Source organism: Heptranchias perlo, chromosome 14 (assembly GCF_035084215.1).
Source record: "Heptranchias perlo isolate sHepPer1 chromosome 14, sHepPer1.hap1, whole genome shotgun sequence".
Taxonomy (NCBI): domain Eukaryota; kingdom Metazoa; phylum Chordata; class Chondrichthyes; order Hexanchiformes; family Hexanchidae; genus Heptranchias; species Heptranchias perlo.
Genome location: NC_090338.1, coordinates 72,058,542 through 72,080,638, shown reverse-complemented (window position 1 = coordinate 72,080,638; position 22,097 = coordinate 72,058,542). Strand labels below are relative to the sequence as shown.

General features: G+C 43.4%; 1 protein-coding gene across 3 annotated transcripts in view; it reads left to right on the top strand.

Annotated features, from left to right (window-relative positions):
• Positions 1-3,006: 3,006 nt before the first annotated feature.
• The window catches only part of LOC137332605 (ran-binding protein 17-like), a 686,121-nt gene continuing 667,030 nt past the window's right edge, over positions 3,007-22,097 (top strand). For all 3 annotated transcript variants that reach the window (XM_067996561.1, XM_067996562.1, XM_067996559.1), the window contains exon 1: positions 3,007-3,112. In XM_067996561.1, the coding sequence (XP_067852662.1) occupies positions 3,095-3,112 (18 nt within the window). In that variant the 5' untranslated portion in view covers positions 3,007-3,094. The remainder of the gene's footprint in view (positions 3,113-22,097) is intronic.

The window sequence follows — 22,097 nt, the reverse complement described above, 5'->3', positions numbered from 1 at the left end:
CCACCGACCTTCGGGTAAGCATACTCCAAGGCGGCCTTCGAGACACACGACAACGCAAAATCGTCGAGCAGAAATTGATAGCCAAGTTCCGCACCCATGAGGACGGCCTCAACCGGGATCTTGGGTTCATGTCACACTACACGTAACCCCACCAGCGAACAAATGTTATCTGTTTTTAATATAACGGGTCATTGACTGTCTTCCTTCTCTCTCTCTTTTTTTTTGGGGGGTTTGTATATTCGGTGGCCTTTTTAGGTGACACCTTTCTGTCTGCTCACTGTGATTGCCTTGGCAACGGGCAGTAATCATCAGGCATTGTTCTGTGATTTTCAAATGCGAAGGATTCGAAAATGTCATTTCCATACCGTTCACCTGACGAAGGAGGAAGCCTCCGAAAGCTTGTGGAATTTAAAATAAATTTGTTGGACTATAACTTGGTGTTGTTAAATTGTTTACAATTGTCAACCCCAGTCCATCACCGGCATCTCCACATCATATTTATAATGGCAACTGCCTATGTAAACTTGTAACACTGTAATTACACCCTCCCGCCAGTGCAGGTGCTGTACAGTAAGACCATTGACAGGAGGGTGTAATTACAATGTGGCAGGTATGCATTGGCAGTGTCCATTATAAATGTGAACCTACGAATTTGTAAAGGAAATATACCAAAATAAGGAATGAATGTATGACTTTAAAATGAGGACTGAATTACACCTGCACTCCTCTAACCCTGCTTCACCTGAAGGCTATAGTTGGTCTTGAATCCACAGGGGATTAACTCATATGCTTTTATGGAAACATGATTCCCAATACATGAAAAGCATGATAATCTGTTTTATTAACGTAAAGTCATTTATATACATATTTCATTTTTTATCAAAGCAACCTTGCTTCCCAATAAAAATCCTCAATAGAAGTATTTGTTTTTTCAAAAATCCATCCCAACATTTGGTTACTGTACTGAAATTAATACATATTGCAAAATGCTTTTTAAAAAGCGGAATATTTTAATTTTCCAGCATAAAACTGAATATTAGCAAACATATTAAGAAATGTATAATTTTAAAGCAGAAATCCTACTTTCCAGATGTGATAAATAAAAGAAAATAATCCAAATTCCATTTCCAGGCAACTTCTGTGCTCAAACTACCAACAGATTTGTAAATATTTTGCAAATTGTTTTTATTTTAAGAACATTCAGCAAATGGCAACAGTGTGAAATGATTGGCAAGCATATTGCAAAAAATGTATTTTTAAAAACATGAACAAATCCTGATGAAGAAAATGTTTTAGAAGCAGTTTAATTGTGCACAGGCAGCCTACTCTTCAACTAACTGGGCGGTCTGCAGCCCTGCGCTGTACCCGGGTCTCACAGAGCGGCTGCAGCAGCTTCCATTCACTCCCCTCCCTCCCTCCACTGTCTGCTCCTTCCTGACCCGCGCGCTCCCTCATTGTCCACAGTCCCTGGCCCGCGCGCTCCCTCATTGTCCACAGTCCCTGGCCCGCGCGCTCCCTCATTGTCCACAGTCCCTGACCCGCGCGCTCCCTCATTGTCCACAGTCCCTGACCCGCGCGCTCCCTCATTGTCCACAGTCCCTGGCCCGCGCGCGCGCTCCCTCATTGTCCACAGTCCCTGACCCGCGCGCTCCCTCATTGTCCACAGTCCCTGGCCCGCGCGCTCCCTCATTGTCCACAGTCCCTGGCCCGCGCGCTCCCTCATTGTCCACAGTCCCTGGCCCGCGCGCTCCCTCATTGTCCACAGTCCCTGGCCCGCGCGCGCGCTCCCTCATTGTCCACAGTCCCTGGCCCGCGCTCCCTCATTGTCCACAGTCCCTGGCCCGCGCGCTCCCTCATTGTCCACAGTCCCTGACCCGCGCGCTCCCTCATTGTCCACAGTCCCTGACCCACGCGCTCCCTCATTGTCCACAGTCCCTGGCCCGCGCGCGCGCTCCCTCATTGTCCACAGTCCCTGGCCCGCGCGCGCGCTCCCTCATTGTCCACAGTCCCTGGCCCGCGCGCGCGCTCCCTCATTGTCCACAGTCCCTGGCCCGGGCGCTCCCTCATTGTCCACAGTCCCTGGCCCGCGCGCTCCCTCATTGTCCACAGTCCCTGACCCGCGCGCTCCCTCATTGTCCACAGTCCCTGGCCCGGGCGCTCCCTCCCTCATTGTCCACAGTCCCTGGCCCGCGCGCGCGCTCCCTCATTGTCCACAGTCCCTGGCCCGCGCGCTCCCTCGTTGTCCACAGTCCCTGACCCGCGCGCTCCCTCATTGTCCACAGTCCCTGACCCGCGCGCTCCCTCATTGTCCACAGTCCCTGGCCCGCGCGCTCCCTCATTGTCCACAGTCCCTGGCCCGCGCGCTCCCTCATTGTCCACAGTCCCTGGCCCGCGCGCTCCCTCATTGTCCACAGTCCCTGACCCGCGCGCTCCCTCATTGTCCACAGTCCCTGACCCGCGCGCTCCCTCATTGTCCACAGTCCCTGACCCGCGCGCTCCCTCATTGTCCACAGTCCCTGGCCCGCGCGCTCCCTCATTGTCCACAGTCCCTGGCCCGCGCGCTCCCTCATTGTCCACAGTCCCTGACCCGCGCGCTCCCTCATTGTCCACAGTCCCTGACCCGCGCGCTCCCTCATTGTCCACAGTCCCTGGCCCGCGCGCTCCCTCATTGTCCACAGTCCCTGACCCGCGCGCTCCCTCATTGTCCACAGTCCCTGGCCCGCGCGCTCCCTCATTGTCCACAGTCCCTGACCCGCGCGCTCCCTCATTGTCCACAGTCCCTGGCCCGCGCGCTCCCTCATTGTCCACAGTCCCTGACCCGCGCGCTCCCTCATTGTCCACAGTCCCTGACCCGCGCGCTCCCTCATTGTCCACAGTCCCTGACCCGCGCGCTCCCTCATTGTCCACAGTCCCTGACCCGCGCGCTCCCTCATTGTCCACAGTCCCTGGCCCGCGCGCTCCCTCATTGTCCACAGTCCCTGGCCCGCGCGCTCCCTCATTGTCCGCTGTTCCTGACCCGCGCGCTCCCTCCCTCCACTGGCCGCTCTTCCTGGCCCGCGCGCTCCCTCCCTCCCTCCGGATTGAGGGGAGAAACATGGCGGCTCACTCGCAGGTCAGTGCTTGGGTTATTAGGATTAGAAAAGTTTCCCTCAGGGAGACTGGAATTTGTGGGGTCTCGGGGTGGGTGGGGCACCGTCATGGGGGATGGGGAAACCATCAACAGCCGCGCCCCCCCAGTCCGTGCTGGTGGGACCAGTCCGAGCCCAGCCCCGCTCTCCATCCTCCGCACCACCCCGGCCCCGGGGGTTCTTGCCGGCCTGTGCCCCTCGGGTGCGGCGGTTTCGTCAGGGCCAGGCCCAGGCCGGCTGTGGTGCTTTTAGTTTGAAAGCGGCGCCGCCGTTTCCAAGGCAACCGAGGCCCGGCTTTCAGGCTCCTGAAACTCAAACGGCGCTCAGTCATGAACACCACCTCTCCCTCAGTGAATGAACACTTCCACCCGACCCTCACCCCCTCACACACACACACACACCCCATCACCCTGACCCCCATCCCCAATCTTAACCAACATATCTGTCAGGTCACCCCACAGTCTGTAAAATGCATGACCTCACACTTATATTGAAATTCATTTGCCAATTACACGCCCATCCTGCAAGTTTATTTTGACGCAGACCTCCTCAGTATTAACTAAACCCCCCAATTTGGTGACACCTGCAAATTTTTCAAATTGTACTTCTGATTCCCGAGTCCAAATTGTTTATGTAAACGGTGAACCAAAGTGGTCCCAGCACCGATCCTTGTGCAACGCCACTCCCCACCTTCTGCCAGTTTGAGTAACTACCTTTAACTCCTACTCTCTTCTGTTTTGTAGCCAGCTTGTTATCCATTCTGCTACTTGTCCCCTGACTCCATATGCTCTGACCCACGCCATGATTCTACTATGCGGTACCACATCAATGGCCTTTTGAAAATCTAAATCTGTTACTTCTTCAAAGAATTCAATAAGGTTGGTCAAGCATGACCTTCCCTTTTGAAATCCGTGCTGACTATTCTTTATTATATTTTCATTTTCTAGAAGTTTTTCTATTACATCTTTGAGTAAGGATTCCATTATTTTCCTACCACCGACATTAAGCTAATTAGTCTACAATTCCCTGGACTTGTTCTAGATCCTTTTTTAAGTGTAGGAATCATATTAACTGTCCGGCAGTCCTCTGGCACCATTCCCTCTTCTAATGATTTTATATATATATGCAATAGTGCCTCTGCTATCTCTTCTAACTTTTAATATGCATGGATGCAATCCATCCGGACCTGGGGTTTTCTCCTCTCTAAGTTTGATTAGTTTATCAATTATCTCCCCCCTTTCTATCTTAAGATATCTTTATATCTTTTTTGATCTCCTCTTCTAATGTCATGCCCACCATGCTAGTCTTCCTGGTAAATACTGAGGCAAAGTAATTATTTAATATTTCTGCCATTTTGCTGTCATTACCTGTGAGTTTATCGTGTGTATCCCTTGTGGCCCTATTCTTATCCTGATTTTTCTTTTGTTATTTATGTGTCTGTTGAATACTTTATTATTTCTTTTTATATTCCTTGATAATTTAATTTCGTAGTTTCTCTTTGTCTTTCTAATTGTGTTTTTGACTTCTTTCCTAACCTTTTCATATTCCCTTTTGTCATCCTCTCCTTTGTTGTCTATGTACTTAGTGTGTGCCTTTTTCTTCATTTATTCATGGTGTTTTGTTACTGGCTAGTTTGTTCTTGCTTTTTAGTGGGATGTATTTCTCCTGGACTCTGTTGATCACCGTTTTAAATGTTTCCATTGCTGTTCTATTTCTTTGTTTGGCCAAAAATTTTTCCACTTTATTTTCCCCAGTTCCATTCTCATACCCTTAAAATCATCTTTTTTCCAAATTATTGCTTTGGTATTTGTCTTATTTATGTCCTTCTCAATCTTTATCGTAAACCTTATTATGTTGTGATTGCTATTGCTTAGATGTTCCCCAACGCATATTTCTGTTCTGGTTCATTTCCCATTACTAGATCCAGCAGTGCTTCCTCTCTTGTTGGGCTTTTTACATATTGGGTAAGAAAGGAGTTCAGCACATATTGTAAAAACTCCAGTCTGTACCCCTTTACCTGCCTCTTATTCCCAGTTTATTTGGGGGTGGTTAAAATCTTCCATGATTATTATTCTATGTCCTTTACTCATTTCACATATTTGCTTACACATTTCTTCCTCCACCTCCTTTCCACTATTAGGTGGTCAGTGTTATATGCCTATTAGTGCGATTGATCCCTTATCTTTTATTTCAATCCATATGGATTCTGTTTCTATCCTTCTGCTAGTACTTTCTACTGTCATTATATTATCTCTAATTAATACAGCTACTCCACCCCCCCCCCTTCCCTATCCTTTTTGATTATTTTATAACCTGCAATATTTAGTTGCCAGTCCTGTTCTTTGCGTAGTCATGTTTCAATTATTCCGACTACATCTGGTTCCTCGCTACGGATTGTTGCCTCCAGTTCCCCCATTTTATTTTGGACGCTGTGTACATTGCTATACAGGTAGTTTAATTCATCTTTAATAGTTGTTCCCTTTATTTTTAACAATCCTTTTATACTTCTGTTTTATAACTCTATTTGTTCCTTGACCGTTTGTTTTCTTTATTCCTTATCCTAGTCTGACCTTTACACACATCTCCTGTTCCTTTCATCTTTAGGCTTTTGTTATCGCCACCAGATCCCTCCCCCGTCCTGCTAGTTTAAAGCATTATGCACTGCCCTATTTATCCTTACCGCTGGGACTCTGGTCCCATTCTGTTTCAGGGGGAGCCCGTCCCAGTGGTACAGCTCTTTCCTGTCCCAGTACTGATGCCAGTGTCCCATGAAATGGAACCCCTCCTTCCCTCACCACTCTTTCAGCTCTGCATTCATCTTTCTGATCTGTCTATCCCTATCCCAATTACCTCCTGTAGTAATCCTGAGATTACCACATGTGAGCTCCTGCTTTTTAATTTAGTTCCTAGCTCCTGATATTCCCTTAGCAGAACCTCCTCCTTGTTTTTCCTTATGTCATTGGAGTCAACATGGATCACGACAACTGGATCCTCCCCCTCCCTTTCTAAATTCCTCTCCAGTTGCTCCGAGATGTCCTTTACCCCTGCACCAGGTAGGCAACACACTCTCCTGGACTCTCGGTCTTGACTGCAGATGACGCTAACTATCTCCCTGATTATAGAATCCCCCATGACTATAACCTTTCTATTCTGATCCCCCCCTCTCTGGACTGCCTCATGTTCCACGGTGCCATGGTTAGCATTCTAGGCATCCTTCCTGCAGCCGTCATCCTCATCCTCACAGGTATTTTTTATCCATTCATGGGATGTGGGCGTCGCTGGCGAGGCCGGCATTTATTACCCATCCCAAATTGCCCTTGAGAAGGTGGTGGTGGTGAGCCGCCTTCTTGAACTGGTGCAGCCCGTGTGGTGAAGGTACTCCTGCAGTTAGGCATCAAATACATCGTACGTGTTGGATAGGATTAGTGTCTGTGGGATCTCCTTCTCTACCTCTCCTAGATTCCCACTACCCTGTTGACTAACAGTCACACTCTCCCCTTCCTACACCTGTGCTTTCCTCTGAGATGTGAGTGTACTCTGGAGAAAACAATCTGGATATTCCTTCACCTCCCTTATGTGTCAGAGTGTCTCTAATTCGCACTCCAACTCAAAGACTCTGAGCCATTCTGAGTTGCTGGACTCACTGTCTCCTATTTACTGTAACACGCACCACCCCCCATCCCCTTTATAATTCACTGCCTCTCAGTTACTGTAACACTCCCCCCTCCCCTTTATAACTTACTCCTCAGTTACTGTAGCACTCCCCCCATCCCCATTATAACTCAATGCCCCTCATTTACTGGAGCACTCCCCCACCCCCATTATAACTCACCACCCCTCAGTTACTGTAATTCTCCACTTCCCCCTTTATATAACTCAGTGTCCCTCAGTTACTGCAACACTCCCCCCACCCCCTTTATAACTCACCGCCCCATAGTTACTGTAACATTCCCCCTGCCCCTTTTTAACTCATTGCCCCTCAGTTATCCTAACACTCCCCCTCCCCCTTTTTAACTCGCTGGCCCTCAGTTACTGTAACACTCCCCCCTCTCCCTTCATAAATTGGTGTCCCTCAGTTACTGTAACACTCCCCACCTCATTTATAACTCACTGCCCTATAGTTTATGTAACAGTCCCCCTTTATAACTCAGTGGTTCCCAATTGCTGTAACATTCCCCTCCTTATTTCAGATTGATAAATCAATACTGCTTAGTTACCATAATTCTCACTCCTGCTTCCCCTCTCCCTTTATAAAGTAGTTCCCCATAATTATTGTAAACCCATCCCCTCCTTATTTATTGTGTCTTGATCAACGAGATGGCAGAGTTTTATTTTTATTTACTGTATTTGATTCCTTTCTTTGGATGACAATCTAGTTTTGTAGCCCCCACCTTCCCCCACTGTGTCTTGCAGCACACAGCAGTTCCTTTAAAAGCTACTTACAGGCAGTGCGGCAGTTGAGCAATTTTCTAGTTTGTGTCAGTGCCCTAGGAGAGGGAAAAAATCAGACAGGGTTCCTGCTCCGTTGTCGTTATCCCGGTGATCCCTGCTGCCAGTGTGTCTGTGTGTGTGCGGAGATCCAGTGAGGACAAAATAAGATTCTGCAGCAATTGCTGCCAAAGAATAGGCTGCCAGCACTCATATGAAAATGGGCCACTTGGTTGAGGTAATGGAGAGTTGCTGGCACCAATGGGACCGTACCCAGCATGAATCAGCGGAACAGGGTGATGGTCACGTTCTGAGATTGCAAAGAGTTTAATGCAACGTTCTCCATTTTTGTGGTTCTAATTGAGTTTGTAGTAAGTTTTGTAAAGTCTGCCCTGTAGAAGTGTCATTTGGGAAACAAATTATGTTGTGGTTGTACAGGATAATGGAAAGTAATGTGAGCTCGACACGTGCTTTTTGCAGGATGCGAAAATGGGCTTTGAAATCTTCAAGCCCATGATTAACCCCTCATCCAAACGTATTTTCGGCTGTTGTCATTTGGATTTCAGTAAAGTGTTACAGTGGGTGTGAAATTTTCATTTTATGCCCACTTTAACTGTGAAAAACAGTCAGCAATGCAGGTAGAGATTCTACTCGTTGACACTTGGATTGTGTGTGGAGAGTGAAGTCATCGGTCATCGTTCGTCCTTTGATATCGAAGAAGACAGCCAGAATAGCATTTCATTTTTTTGCAGTGCGTTCTTCAATGACTGACAAGACCTACTTTTGCTCGAAATGAGCCCCTGCAGATTGAACAATGGATCCCGGATACACCAGGTTGGGGATCTTGATTTTTCAAGCGGGACTTCCTCAGCTAGAGTTTACATTCAGCATCAGCAATGCAATGGGCCTTCTAGTCGGAGCTGCCTTCATGAATGGTTTTTTGCCGTACTTTCTTGAGCAAGTTGTTCCCATTATTGGACATCTTTTTTGCACTGTTTCAGTGTCGCTTATAAGCAGTGTTCATATCTCTTTTGCTGACCACCATGAAATCGCTTCCCAGTTGTCGGTGCGCCATAAAAGATCTTCGGGACTCGTTTACCAGACATTTGTAAAACATGATTTGACCATCCTTGCCATGCCTTTGTGATCAAAGCATTTATTCCTAGCATAGTAATGCTGGTTACATTCCTGTCTCCAGTAATAAAGTAACTGCACTAAACGACAACCAGTAAAGTGCATTGGCTTGGATGTGGTTTTTTTCCTTAAAGCATATTGGTACCATTGCTCTAAATAATCCTTGTGACAATATTGTTTTGTTACGGGTTGCCACATAATAGTCCAACTTGGGAGTGGGAGATACAGAAACTTCTAAATGTCATGGATTTAAAATAGAAGTCTTTTTTTTCCACATACCACTTGGCCTTCTGAGATGGACGCAATTATTTAAGCCACTGATAACTTTTCATCATTATAGAAAACATCAGTTCTTAAGCTGTCATCCTACCCTGTTCGTAGCCTCTACCTTGCTTCCTGTTTGGGTTTGGGCCTGGTAGAGAGACTGTAATATGAAGAGCAAGTTAGTGTTTTTTCTGTGTCGCATTTGTTTACAGTTTGTCAGAATGTATGTGGATTTGCTTGGCCTCACAGTAAATCTCGCCTATTCATCCATTCAAACGTACTGCGATTAAGGGTGCTGTGTTGTTAACTGAATTCACGACAGAGCAGGACTTTTACAGATGTTTTTTATTGCGAGATCTAGGTTGGAGGCCAAAGCCTACAGTACAGAAAACCATCAAGGATGAAAAGAGGTGAATCAGAAAGTAGTATTTAGGGGATGCTAAGCCTGGGTTGTAAAAGCCTGAAAAGTGTATGAGGAGGGAAAAACTGAGGGAGGTAAGGAGGTCTGCAGTTTTATGCTCTGGGAAAGAATGAGTTAGAGGAGGATTCACTGTAATCAGGCTTCAATTCAACACAGTGGGGATGCAGGGAGAAGTGAGTACACGTAGATTGTCCTTGCAGCTTTGGAGGAACCACAACAACTTGCATTTATATAGTGCCTTTAACATAGGAAAACGTCCCAAGGCACTTCACATGAGCAGAATTAGACAAATATTGACACTGAGCCAAAGGAGATATTAAGAGTGGTGACTAAGCTTGGTCAGAGGTAAGTTTTAAGGAAGGTCTTAAAGAAGGAGAGAGAGGTGACGAGGTGGAGAGTTTAAGGGAGTGAATTCCAGAGCTTAGGGCCTAGACTGCTGAAGGCATGGCCACCAACGGTGGGGTGAAGGGAGTAGGGGATGCACAAGAGGCCAAAGTTGGAGAAACAAAGAGTGGTTGTAGGGCAGGAGCAGATTCCAGAGATAAGGAGGGGCGAGTGAATGGAAGGATTATAACACAAGGGTGAGCCAGTGTAGGTCAGCGATAAATTCACAGGTAATGACAGCAAAATGGCAGAAATATTAAATAATTACTTTGCTGTAATATTTTGCCTCAGAGACTAACTTGGTGGGCATGACATTAGAAGAGGAGATCAAAAAAGTTGTAAAGACATTTAAGTTAGAAAGGGGGAGCGATAATTGATAAACTTAGAGAGGATAAAATCCATGGTCTGGACGGATTGCATCTGCGCATATTAAAAGTAGTTAGAGAAGAGATACCAGAGGCACTATTTCATGTATATAAAAATTCATTGAAAAAGTGAATAGTGGCAGAGGACTGGTGGACAGTTAATGTGATTCCTATATTTAAAAAGGGAGATAGAACAAGTCCAGGGAACTATAGACCAATTAGCTTAACGTCGGTGGTAGGAAAGATAATAGAATCTTTACTCAAAGAAATAGTAATAGAAAAACATCTAGAAACAGAAAATATGATAAAGATTAGTCAGCATGGATTTCAAAAGGGAAGGTCATGTTTGACCAACCTTATTGAATTCTTTGAAGCAGTAACAGAAAGGGTAGACAAGGGTAATGCAGTGGATGTAATATATTTGGATTTTCAAAAGGCCTTTGATAAGTTACCGCATAGTAGATTCAACTAAGGTCAGAGCATGTGGAGTCAGGGGACAAGTAGACAAATAGAATGGATAGCAAGCTGGCTACAAAACAGAAAACAGAGTATGGCTTAAAGGTAGTTATTCACACTGGCAAAAAATGGGAAGTGGTGTTCCACGAGAATCGGTGCTGTGGACCATTGTTGTTCACCATTTACATAAATGATTTGGACATGGGAATCGGAAGTACAATTTCAAAATTTGCAGACGACACCAAATTGGGGGTTATAGTTAATACTGAGGAGGACTGCGACAAAATACAGGAATACTGGATTACTCTTACAAAGCTGAATAATGGGATTGCTCTTACAAAGAGCCGGCACATGCTCGATTTGCCAAATGGCCTCATTCTGTGCTGTAACGATTCTATGATTCTACATCTATAAACATGGAGAACGGGCGTGTCATTGGCAAATGAATTTCAGTATAAATAAGTGTGAGGTGGTACATTTTGGTCGGAAGAATAAGGAGGCCACATACTCCTTGGAAAATCAGAGTCTAAATGGGGTAAAGCAGCAGACGGATCTAGGGGTACGGATACACAAATCAAAAGTAGCGATGCAGGTTAATAAGGCCATTAAAAAAAGCAAACAAAGCACTGGGATTCATTTCTAGAGGGATAGAATTGAAAAGCAGGGAAGGTATGTCAAACTTGTATAGAACTTTGGTTAGACCCCATGTATGTAAAATAAAACACCAACTCATTACTCCTAGAAAGAAATTGAGCATTTCACTAATATGTCGATGAACAGAGGACACAGACTTAAGATAATTGACAAAAGAACCAGGGGGGAAATGAGGAGAACATTTTTTATGCAATGATCTGAAATGCACTGCCTGAAAGGATTGTTGAAGCAGATTCAATAGTGACTTTCAAAACGGAATTGGATAAATACTTGAAGGGAAAAAAATTACAGGGCTATGGTGAAAAACCTGGTTAGTGGGACCAATTGGATAGCTCTTTCAAAGAGCTGACACAGGCACGATGGGCCAAATGTCCTGCTCACGTGCTGTACCATACTATGATACTTGGAGTACTCCGAACAGTTCTAGTCTCCATATTATAAAAAGGATATAGAGGCACTGAAGAAGGTGCAAAAAAACATTTACTACGATGATACCAGAACTGAGAGGTTATACCTATCAGGAAAGATCGAACAGGCTGGGGCTCTTTTCTCTAGAAAAGAGAAGACTGAGGGGTGACCTGATAGAGATCTTTAAGATTATGAAAGGGTTTGACAGGGTAAATGTAGAGAAAATGTTTCCACTTGCTGGGGAAACCAGAACAGGGGCCATAAATATAAGATAGTCACTAATAAATCCAATAGGGAATTCAGGAGAATCTTCTTTACCCAGGGAGTGGTTAGAATGTGGAACTCCACAAGGAGCAGTTGAGGTGACTAGTATAGATGCATTTAAGGGGAAGCTAGATAAACACATGAGGGACAAAGGAATAGAAGGATATGTTGATGGGGTTAGATGAAGAAGGGTGGGGTGAGGCTTGTGTGGACCATAAACACCTGCATAAACCTGTTGGGCCAAATGGCCTGTTTCTGTGCTGTACATTCTGTGTAATTCTATGAGTAGAGGGGTGACGGGTGAACGGGACTGGTGCGAGATATACAACGGGGCAGTAGAGTTTTGGATAAGCTCAAGTTTATGGAGGATGGATGATGGGAAGCTGGTCAGGAGAGCATTGGAATAGCTGAGTCTGGATGTAACAAAAGCATGGATGAGGGTTTCAGCAGAAGGTGGGCTGAGGCAGGGGCAGAAATGGGCAATGTTATGGAAGTGAAATTAGGTGTTCTTTGTGATCAAACAGGACATCGAGGTTGAGCATGGTCTGGTTCAGCCTGAAACAGTGGTCAGGGAGGAAAGGCAAGAGAGGGAAGTCCAGGGGATCATTGACCCTATTTGTTGGGCCAGAAATCAGAATTTCCTACATTGGTTTTGTTGTCCAGGAATTATTTGCTAAAAAATTCCCTTTGACAGGGATGCAGTATGATTAAAATGCAAATGTTAGACCAATTGTTGTCAGGTATTAAAGTACTCCGATTGCTACGGTTTGGGAAGCCCGCAGTTAACAAGCCACTATCCCAAGATATGAAAACTGTTAACATTTGGTTACCTGACTGCTTCAGAGATTGCTTAAGCATAAAAGAAAACATCCTTATAACTGGAATCCTCTAGAGCTCCAGTTTTCTGTTTATCTTTGCTGCTGTATGTATGGAAGGTGTGTTGAGTTCCACACACCTTCCGTAAGCAATGCTTATATTTGTACCACTATAGACTGTGTCTTTTTAACGTTTTCCAGGAGAAACTGGAAGAATTATGGACTATCTTAAACTAATGAATCCAGTTGTATGTTATGTTAATTACTGTTTGCGCTCTATAGTATCTTGCCAATGTTTCTGCTTCTGTGAATATTTATTTGTAAACAAAGCTGCACGTAGTTTAGCCTGTACAAAATAGTCTAATGTTGTGACATTTCCGTTGTTTGAATTGACAAGTGATGTAGGTGGAATCATATGTACCCTTCGTAGATCTAAGTATCAGCTATGGCTCAGTGGTAGCACTCTCACCTCTGAGTCAGAAGATTGTGGGTTCAAGTCCCACTCCAGAGACTTGAGCACAAAATCTATGTTGACACTTCAGTGCTGCACTGTCGGAGGTGCCGTCTCTCGGATGTGGATGTAAAAGATCCCATTGCGCTTTTCGAAGAAGAGCAAGGGAGTTCTCCCGGTGTCCTGACCAATATTTATCTCTCAACCAGCACTTAAAACAGATAATCTGGTCATGTATCTTGTTGTTTGTGGGACCTTCCTGTGTGCAAATTGACTGCTGCATTTCTTACATTAAAACATTGACTGCACTTCACTAACTGTAAAATGCTTTGGGATATCCCTGAGGCTGTGAAAGTTGTTATATTAATGCAAGTTTTTATTGATTGGGGTTAATTATTGGACCTGGATTACACTAATCTCTATACAGCAGAAGATAAAAACACTGGTTTCAGGTCAAAGGTATGCTTACATAAACTACTGTCTAACTGTTTATATTAAAAAAAGATATTTTGGGGGCAGGGAGTGGCAGGCAGGTTTGCCTGAAATGTAATACTCAATTAAAGCAGAGATGGGGGAAGAGAAAAAGAGAGATTTGTTGTGAGCAAGCATTTCGGTGAATAATAACTGGGAGCCACAATGTCATGAATGGAAAATAGTACTGTTAAAAGTGCTGTTTCTGTTGTGAAATGCTTATGAGACCAAATCATTCAATATGATCGGGTAAAGAGATGTCACATGCTGGAGAATAGCACATAAATACTTACTGTATTCAGGGTTTTTGTGGGAAACTACTGCTGCCCTGGCACAGACTAAGACTCAAACCTCAAAGCTTCTGGACCGCATGGCTCCATATCACGTGAGGCAGTGCCTTTAGTCCATATGTTATCAGGAGATATCCTAAAAAATTGATTATATGCTAGCTAAAGTGTATGAAAACATTTTGGTTTAGGGTACAATAAAATACAATTACTGCAGTTTCTAAGCCATAACTGTTAAAGTATTATCCTATGGAGTATTGATGTTAAAACCAGAAAATGTTGGAAGTGCACAGCAGGTTAGTCAGTATCTGAGAGAAAGAAGGCAGTAATCCTGAGCATGGACTAAGTCTGAATCATAGTGTCCCCTTTTGGTGCAGAGTATCACTTTTATAATAGTGGGGTGATAACTTTCAAATATTCAGTATTTTAAGTTTACAATTGTTGCTGATGGCATCACCCTTCTGGCCTGATCATGTGCACATACGTGAGCAAATGTGAAATTAGTCCATTTGCCCATTGCGTACATGGGAGCAGAATTTTTTTTTAAAAGGAAGTGCAATGGAGATTGGGCAAAAATAATGAATACTGTGCAATTAAACTTTTAAAGAGAAGGTGGATGGATGTCTATGAATGGGATTGAAGATTATGAGTCATAATCTTCAATGAAGATCTAAAGAGCACAATGGTTCTGCTGCTGAGACTATAGAAATATTCTGTCTAGAATGCTTGACTGTCAATATCAGGGAACTATTAGGAGTGAGATTTATGATCAAAAAGGGCGCGATTGACTGGAAATCCATTTGTGTATATGGAACTGTGTTTAGGAGCGAGGTCCATCAAAATTTGTGATATTTTTTACAAGCCAAGAGAGTTGGTAGGTCTGAGATTGCAGTTAGCCAGAGTTCAATAATGTAGATTGAAATGTTTAATTAACCTGGAATTATATTAAGTTAATTTTAGAGGGGGGGGAGATTAAAGGAAGAATTTTATGGAGCTATATGTTGAAAGTTTTATTTATAGTTATTCAGCTCCCACAGGATAATGGGGAGAGCCATGAAAAGGCAGATTTGCACACGGTCTGTTGGCAGGAATGGACAAAGTAAGTTTGACATGGATCCAGCAAGCTTTGTTGTGGCAGACTAGATTGCAGACTGTGCCGAACCTTTGCTGATAGAACGTTTGTGAAGGTGAACAGAGGCCTTGTAGAAATGGTGTGTTCAGCGAAGAGGAGTCTCTTTCCCAACATCGGTTTACCGTGAAACACAATACAGCGACAAGTGGAAACTCTGTCAAAGAATGCTGCAGAGCAAAGCTTTTGAGTATATTGCACATATGCTGCACATCTTTTAGCTTGGTTATGGAGGAAACCCAAAAACATTGTTCACCATACGTGGCCCAGTCACTAGTCGTGGTGCATGGATCTGCCCCCGTGCTCTGAAAAGTTGGACACCCCAACTGTACTTTGTTTACTTCTTAAAGTATTTGCTCCAGTTTATTTACTGAATTGGAAAGGTTTTCAACAAGTGCAGTGTGCAGCCAGTTTCCCATCAGCCCTGTACTCTGAAGTTTAAATGCAGTTTAGGTCTTGAGAGCATTAGTGCTTTTGTGAATGAATACTGTATCAGTTATTTAGCATATTCAAGGATTAAAATCTTTCCATTCTTCATATTTCACATTTTTAAAACCGAATGCGGAGACACCAAATCACTGATATTGATGCTTTAGAAAGGGTACAATATAGATTCACTAGGATGCTGCTTGGTATGAAGAAATCAAAATACGAAGAAAGACTTGAAAAGTTAGGTCTTTTTTCCTTAGAACAACGCAGATTATGGGGCGATATGATAAAAGTGTTTAAAATTATGAAAGGATGGCACAAGATTGAGGGGCCACAGATACAAGATTAAATATAAGAGACTTAGAACGGAGGGCAGAAGAAATTTATTTACACAGAGTTGAGGCTGTGGAATTCACTTCCAGGGTTAGTGGTTGAGGCAGGAACTATGTCAACATTCAAGATTAGATTGGATAGGTGGATGAAGGAAAAGGGGTTTGAAGAGATATGGGAACAGGGTGAGTAAATGTGATTGGAACTATTTGCTCGTGTGGAGGATAAATATCAACACGGACTGATTGGGCCAAATGGCCTATTTGTATGTTGTAACTTCTATGTATGTATTTTTGTGTACTTGCTGACTTGCCTTGTCCATTTCAGTCTTTTTCTTCCTTGGTGCCCTATAGGCCTGAGCCCTTTTAAAAAAAAAGCAACCTTTTTTAACTCATTGCATCAAACTGTTGAATTCGTAATTGCCCAGATCAGACAGTGAATCTTCACTCACAGTGTTGGGACCGAAAATATTTATTTATGTGTGAATTCTAAGAACTTGTCTGCAAAATGTTTTATTTTCGGAAATTGAGCTGAGTTAACACCAGACTGCGGTGAAGCCTGGATTGTAAAATACTCACTGGCTCTGTTATGTGTTGAAAAATGAATTTCTATTAATAAACTTTATTGCTTTATTTACCAAATCTGTGGGGTTTTTTTAACAAATGAGAAGGGAATTTCTGGATTAATAAGGACTGGGTTAGTTGGAGTTGATGAGCAAGTTTTTTCCCAGTGGTAGTTTTTGAGGTTCATTGCGTTAGTGGTTTGTCATCAGTTGCAAACCAGTCACCTAACAATTTCCTTGGGCTTATTGATGGCTCCTTGGTGTGGCTTGCAGTCTGAACTGAGTGGAACATCCAAGTCCCACTTCCTACACAACTTTGTACAGCTGCACTGAGGTGGGGCTGTGGCATACATGTCAATAATCAACATTCCACACTGGTGGTGAGCGTTTTGAGGGACGTTTACCATATCAGCATGCTGACACAAATCGGTGCAACTGCCCCCTCAACTTCCTGCACCTATTCCGCTTCTCCTGAGTCCAAGGGTCTCGTGAGAATGAGAGTTCCTGCCTACAGTGTACAGAGGAGGCAGTCCTGTTTATTAGGGATTGGCACGAAGAGGAAGATCAGGTCCTGTCCAGTTAGTCCTTGACTCTAGTATGAGTGAGCAGGGAAAAATGGATGCCAAGTGGAGGGGAGTGGAATATGGGTGCAGTATATAATGGTCTGATTGGTCTGTTGAAAATCCAAATGTTGCTTCGCTCTTCCATTTTTTTAAAATTTAAAAAAATCTATTAATTGTGACATGTAAAAGTGCATAAAGTGAATCAGAATGTATAATTTTTAATGTAAAAATTTGAAATTGGGGAGCATGCTCCCAGAACCTCACAGAAAATGCGTTTCCAAATTTGAGCCTTCAACATATGGATTTCCCTTTCAGGTTTTCTTGTAATTATGTTTTTTATCCTCCAATACAAGTGAAGGAATGTTGTGTAAGGTACAAAGCCGGTGTAACTAATTGTTTTCAAGTGTCAGGGCTGTTCTTGAGTTGTCAGCTTTTTAGGGCTCTATCAGTTTTTTTGATGCTGTTTGTCAGCTTTTGTTAGTTTTCACAGTTGGCCTGTATGCTTTAGGGACATTCAGTTAGTAAGGTGGCTGCTGTAACTGCTGGTGCTGAGCGAGACAGGCTGGTGTCCAAGGGGTGGAGAGATGTCAGGGATGCCTCCTGTCTGTTTGTGTGCTTGTGCATAGGTACTATCGAATTGATGCTGCCTGTGATCGCCAGGTTTACTGTAGTGAACAGACTGAGCTTGTCACAGGCTGAAATGGAAGCAACATTTCAATGTTCAGCATTACGTACCCAAGAAACTTAAGCAAATGATTACATTTAATAGAAAAAATGTGCAGGTCTTACAGGAAGAGTTCGCATGCATTTGCGCCGGTTCGTGTATGGTGAGAAACAGGGCGTAGCGTGTGGTGAGGGAGTAGGCCCAGCGCGTGGAGAGAGTGGGACCAGCATGTTTTGAGAGAGGCTCAGTGAGGAAACTGAAGTGGGTTATCACCGCTTGTCTTAATATGGACTAGATATTGTTTTTAATCTGTAAGGTGAGGAAAACAGCATTAACTTACTGTTAACTCAGGTTTGTGGCTGATGGGAACAACTGGAAAGGATTGTCGGAAGATCACCGAATAAACACGATGAGGAAAGTCATTCAATGTGCCTAATCTCATTCCTCTAGAGAAACCTACAATCCTCTCATCATAGCATCGTTTTGCCCTCCAATTCCAAGTGTTGATCTCTCTGTGGAAAAGAGAATATAATTGTGCTTGCTTACATTATAAAATGGTATCTCGTAACTTGGTTCTGGAGGAAGGTATTTACTCCAGCAGCATTTTTTATTCGTTCATGGGATGTGGGCGTCGCTGGCAAGGCCAACATTTATTACCCATCCCTAATTGCCCTTGAGAAGGTGGTGGTGAGCCGCCGCCTTGAACCGCTGCAGTCCATCTGGTGAAGGTTCTCCCACAGTGCTGTTAGGTAGGGAGTTCCAGGATTTTGAACCAGCGATATATTTCCAAGTCAGGATGGTGTGTGACTTGGAGGGGAACGTGCAGATGTTCCCATGCGCCTGCTGCCCTTGCCCTTCTAGGTGGTAGAGGTCACGGGTTTGGGAGGTGCTGTTGAAGAAGCTTTTAGGCCTGAATCATCCTTTCTAATGGTACTGTGGCTACACATATATCATGCATAGCAGTTCAGTTCCACAGGCGGTAATGCTACCTTTACTGTGGTTTGTGTAGGCTTTCACTTCACACTTTCTGCATTAAATTAAACCCAGCCAGGCTCCATAACTATACAGCAATAAATGTAGGTTACCTTTTTCTACATTAATTTTTCTTGTACTCCACATGTACAATATGTGGTAATTGAAGTAGGTTTAAATATCCGTAGCAGACAAACACTGCTCTTTAGACATGTGGTAGAGTTTAGCGATATCTCATGAATGGAGTATTTGTTTTAATGCTTCACAGCAGCAGAAAAAGTACAAAGGAAGGAGAAGGAAATTCTAGAGGCGACCAGAATACCCTTTCTAGAGGATTTGCAGGCCAGGAACCAACTAGTCAGTATTAAAACAGAGCAACCGAGTAAGCCGCATCTACACCAGTTTTATCTCCGTCGACATATTGTCATCGGTTAAACGTTGTCTTGGAATTGCCGTTGTACACAGCTACAGTGTTACGAGTAGTAATTGCAGCTATGGTTTCTACACCAGGGAGCGATTACATTGGCATCTTATAGTCCTGATGTGCTGCGAATGATAGTTTCCAGATTTATGTAGGGAGAAAGAAGAAGCACATAGACTCCCTTACACTACTGGAGAGCTCCCATAGATTTCATGCTTGTCATCAAATCTATCTTGATGAAATTTCGTCTGGAATTCCCTGCCTAGTTTCCTCCTTACTTTCAAAAACTTCCCCTAAAACCTTCTCTTCAACTGTGGCTTCAGCCCCTCCCCTCAGCGTTACCTTTTCGATTTCCCCTTTGCTTGGCACTTAATGTCAAGTGCTTTAAGATGTCTTCCTGCATATGAGAAGCACTATAAAAACATTCCTATAGAAATTAAGATTTATGCCCATTACACAATGTAATGGTATATGTAAGTTAGAAGGACTACAGTTCGACATACATAATGATCAAAATGTTATAGATCTGTGTCAATTTCCCAGTGGCAACTTTTTGTTTTCAGGCAGTTTATTCTGACATTTGTCTTTGAGAGAGATGACCAGCTCTGGCTGGCTTCTGATTGAGCTTAAATCCTGACTCGTTACTTTGCTCCATAAACTGCAAACTTTTTCAGGGCATTGGTAAAATGAGGCACACAGAGTTGAAAGGACAGCCATAGAAAGAAGCTGAAGGTCTTGGGATGATGACGCTAAGGTTGCAGTGCCTGTACAAGTTGGAAAGTGCACCATGATCTGTGTCAGCACCTTACTGCCTGGGTATCGGGCTAGATTACACGAGCTAGCTAAGGAGGAGAATGAGCTACAGCAACCTGCACGTGAAGGAGATATCATTTTGGCAATGGCTAGGGTAATGGGGAATAATTTTTTTGGAAAAGTTTTCAACTTGCAACCTGAAACCCCCAAAAATAGCTGAACAGCCAAGGCCTCAAAATTGAGTAAAACCCAAAGGAAGAAAATGACAAAATAACTGAAGGCAGAAAATCAGCATAATTATCATGCCAGCAGTTATTTTCCTAAATGGGAACCATTCCTAAACTGAATGCTGCTCTAAATCTATATCCAAAACAGCGCACACAGGCTCTGGCAGCCTTGGACCATAATTAAGTGGATTTTGTATTCACACAACTGAGGCTGGTTTGTGTAAATTATTCTTTCTCTTTTATTTAGTGTGGACAGCATCAAATGTGTGCAATGAAACGAAAATCACACAATATTCAGAATTATCGAACAAAAGTTTTGTGTGATGGATCCTTTTTTAGTAGACTCGGGGCACCTTGTGATTTTTGTGAATGCCTCAGCGTGTACTCATTTGTGTTTGTGACCTGTGTCTGTTATTGGCGGTGCCAGGCTTAGGGGAGGAAGCAGATGCATTCAGTTAACATTGAGATATGGTAAACTAAGGTGAACGCACAAGAATAGTGGACAGGTAAAGACCAGCTGGTCCATCAAATCAGTACCATATTGTCATGGTGCAACTGAGCATCATGACCTTCAATGTACCTCACCCACCAGTAGCCACAAGATCTAGGAGAGAAGTAAAAAAAGAGAAAAACCCAGGCTAATTCAGGGGAAATAAAATCTTGAAATTTCTGTCCGACCCCCGAAAGTGATCAAAATAACTTCTATGAGACCAGTGACTGTAAGACACATTATCCAATACCTCACCTACCTTTTGCAAGCAGCAATATCGGCCAAAGCTAAGAACTCATCCAGCTCCTGTTTGAGCGCTTGCAGCCAATCCGTACTCACTGCACCAGCTGTTCCAGAGGTTGATGACCCAATGCGAAAATAGAAACTTCTTGAGATCAAATCTAGTTCTATGCTTATGTAACTTGTATGCTTGTCTCCTGGTCTTCCCTAACCTATCTAATTCAAGTAGTCTATCCACATGAACAGAGTCAAATCCTTTCATTATTTTCAAGGCCTCAATCAAATCTCCTTGCAGTCTCTGCTTTTCCAAAGTTAAAAGACCCAACACTATCAGCCAATCATGGTAACTAAGGGTCTATGAGCTGAGCTTGAAATTCCATCTTTTATACATCACCAAGACTGCCTATTTCTACCTCCAGAACATCTGGAACAGAAAATGCTGGAAATAGATAGCAGGCGAGTCAGTATCTTTGAGGAGAATGTACCGATTAATGCTTTGGATGTAAGAACTGAGACTCTACTCTTTAGTGACCTGTGTGCTTTATTTCAGATCTTATATTTGCAGTTTTTTTCTTTTTAATTGTACCTCTTCCAGTTGATTGAAAGCACTTCTTTCTGTAGTTACCAGAAGATGGGACTCATCAGCTCAATTGATAATTGAATATCAGTGATTTGGAGCAATGACATCAGCAGCTCTAGGGCAATGAAGGGGGATTTAAGCATAAACATGATGAACCTTGTAACTCATGCGATGGACATAGCTTGCTGCTTTTAACACTATTTATTCTTGTGATGCCTTGAGTAGATATCTAACTTGTGACTGAAAATCTGATCTCTAGGATTTAGTTGTCTGGAGTAGGTATTTAACTTGTGACTGAAATTCTCAACTCTAGGATGTGCCCAAAGTTGATGGCCTTAGCTTCAGTCTGTCTGAGTGTTTACAAAGGCAGCCCTTCAGCAGTCACTCCTTGGGATTGTGGTCCTTGCTCAAAGTTACCGAGTACTGTTACACAGTGCAAAATAATTCTTGTGTTGACACAACCGAAGTTTGGAAGGGCCAATCTACGAATGAGTTTTCTTCATAGTCCAGATGAATATAGAAGGAAAAAAATCCTCGCGGTCACCATTTTGCTTCACTGAAATCCTCACAACAGCACTGCATTTGTAATGTAATAGTTTCTTTTTTCTTTTTATGAAATTGTGGGAGTTATTGGTAGCTGTTCAGGGAAAAGCTTTTCAGTTATTTTCAAAAATTACAGATGGTTCTGTAAGGAATTGTAATGTTGTTGGCATTTCTGCATATGATTAAGAAAATCCATGGGACCTATTAAGTATGAATACAATTGTGATGCATGTTATTTAGTAAGTCACTTGTGTGACTGTAATT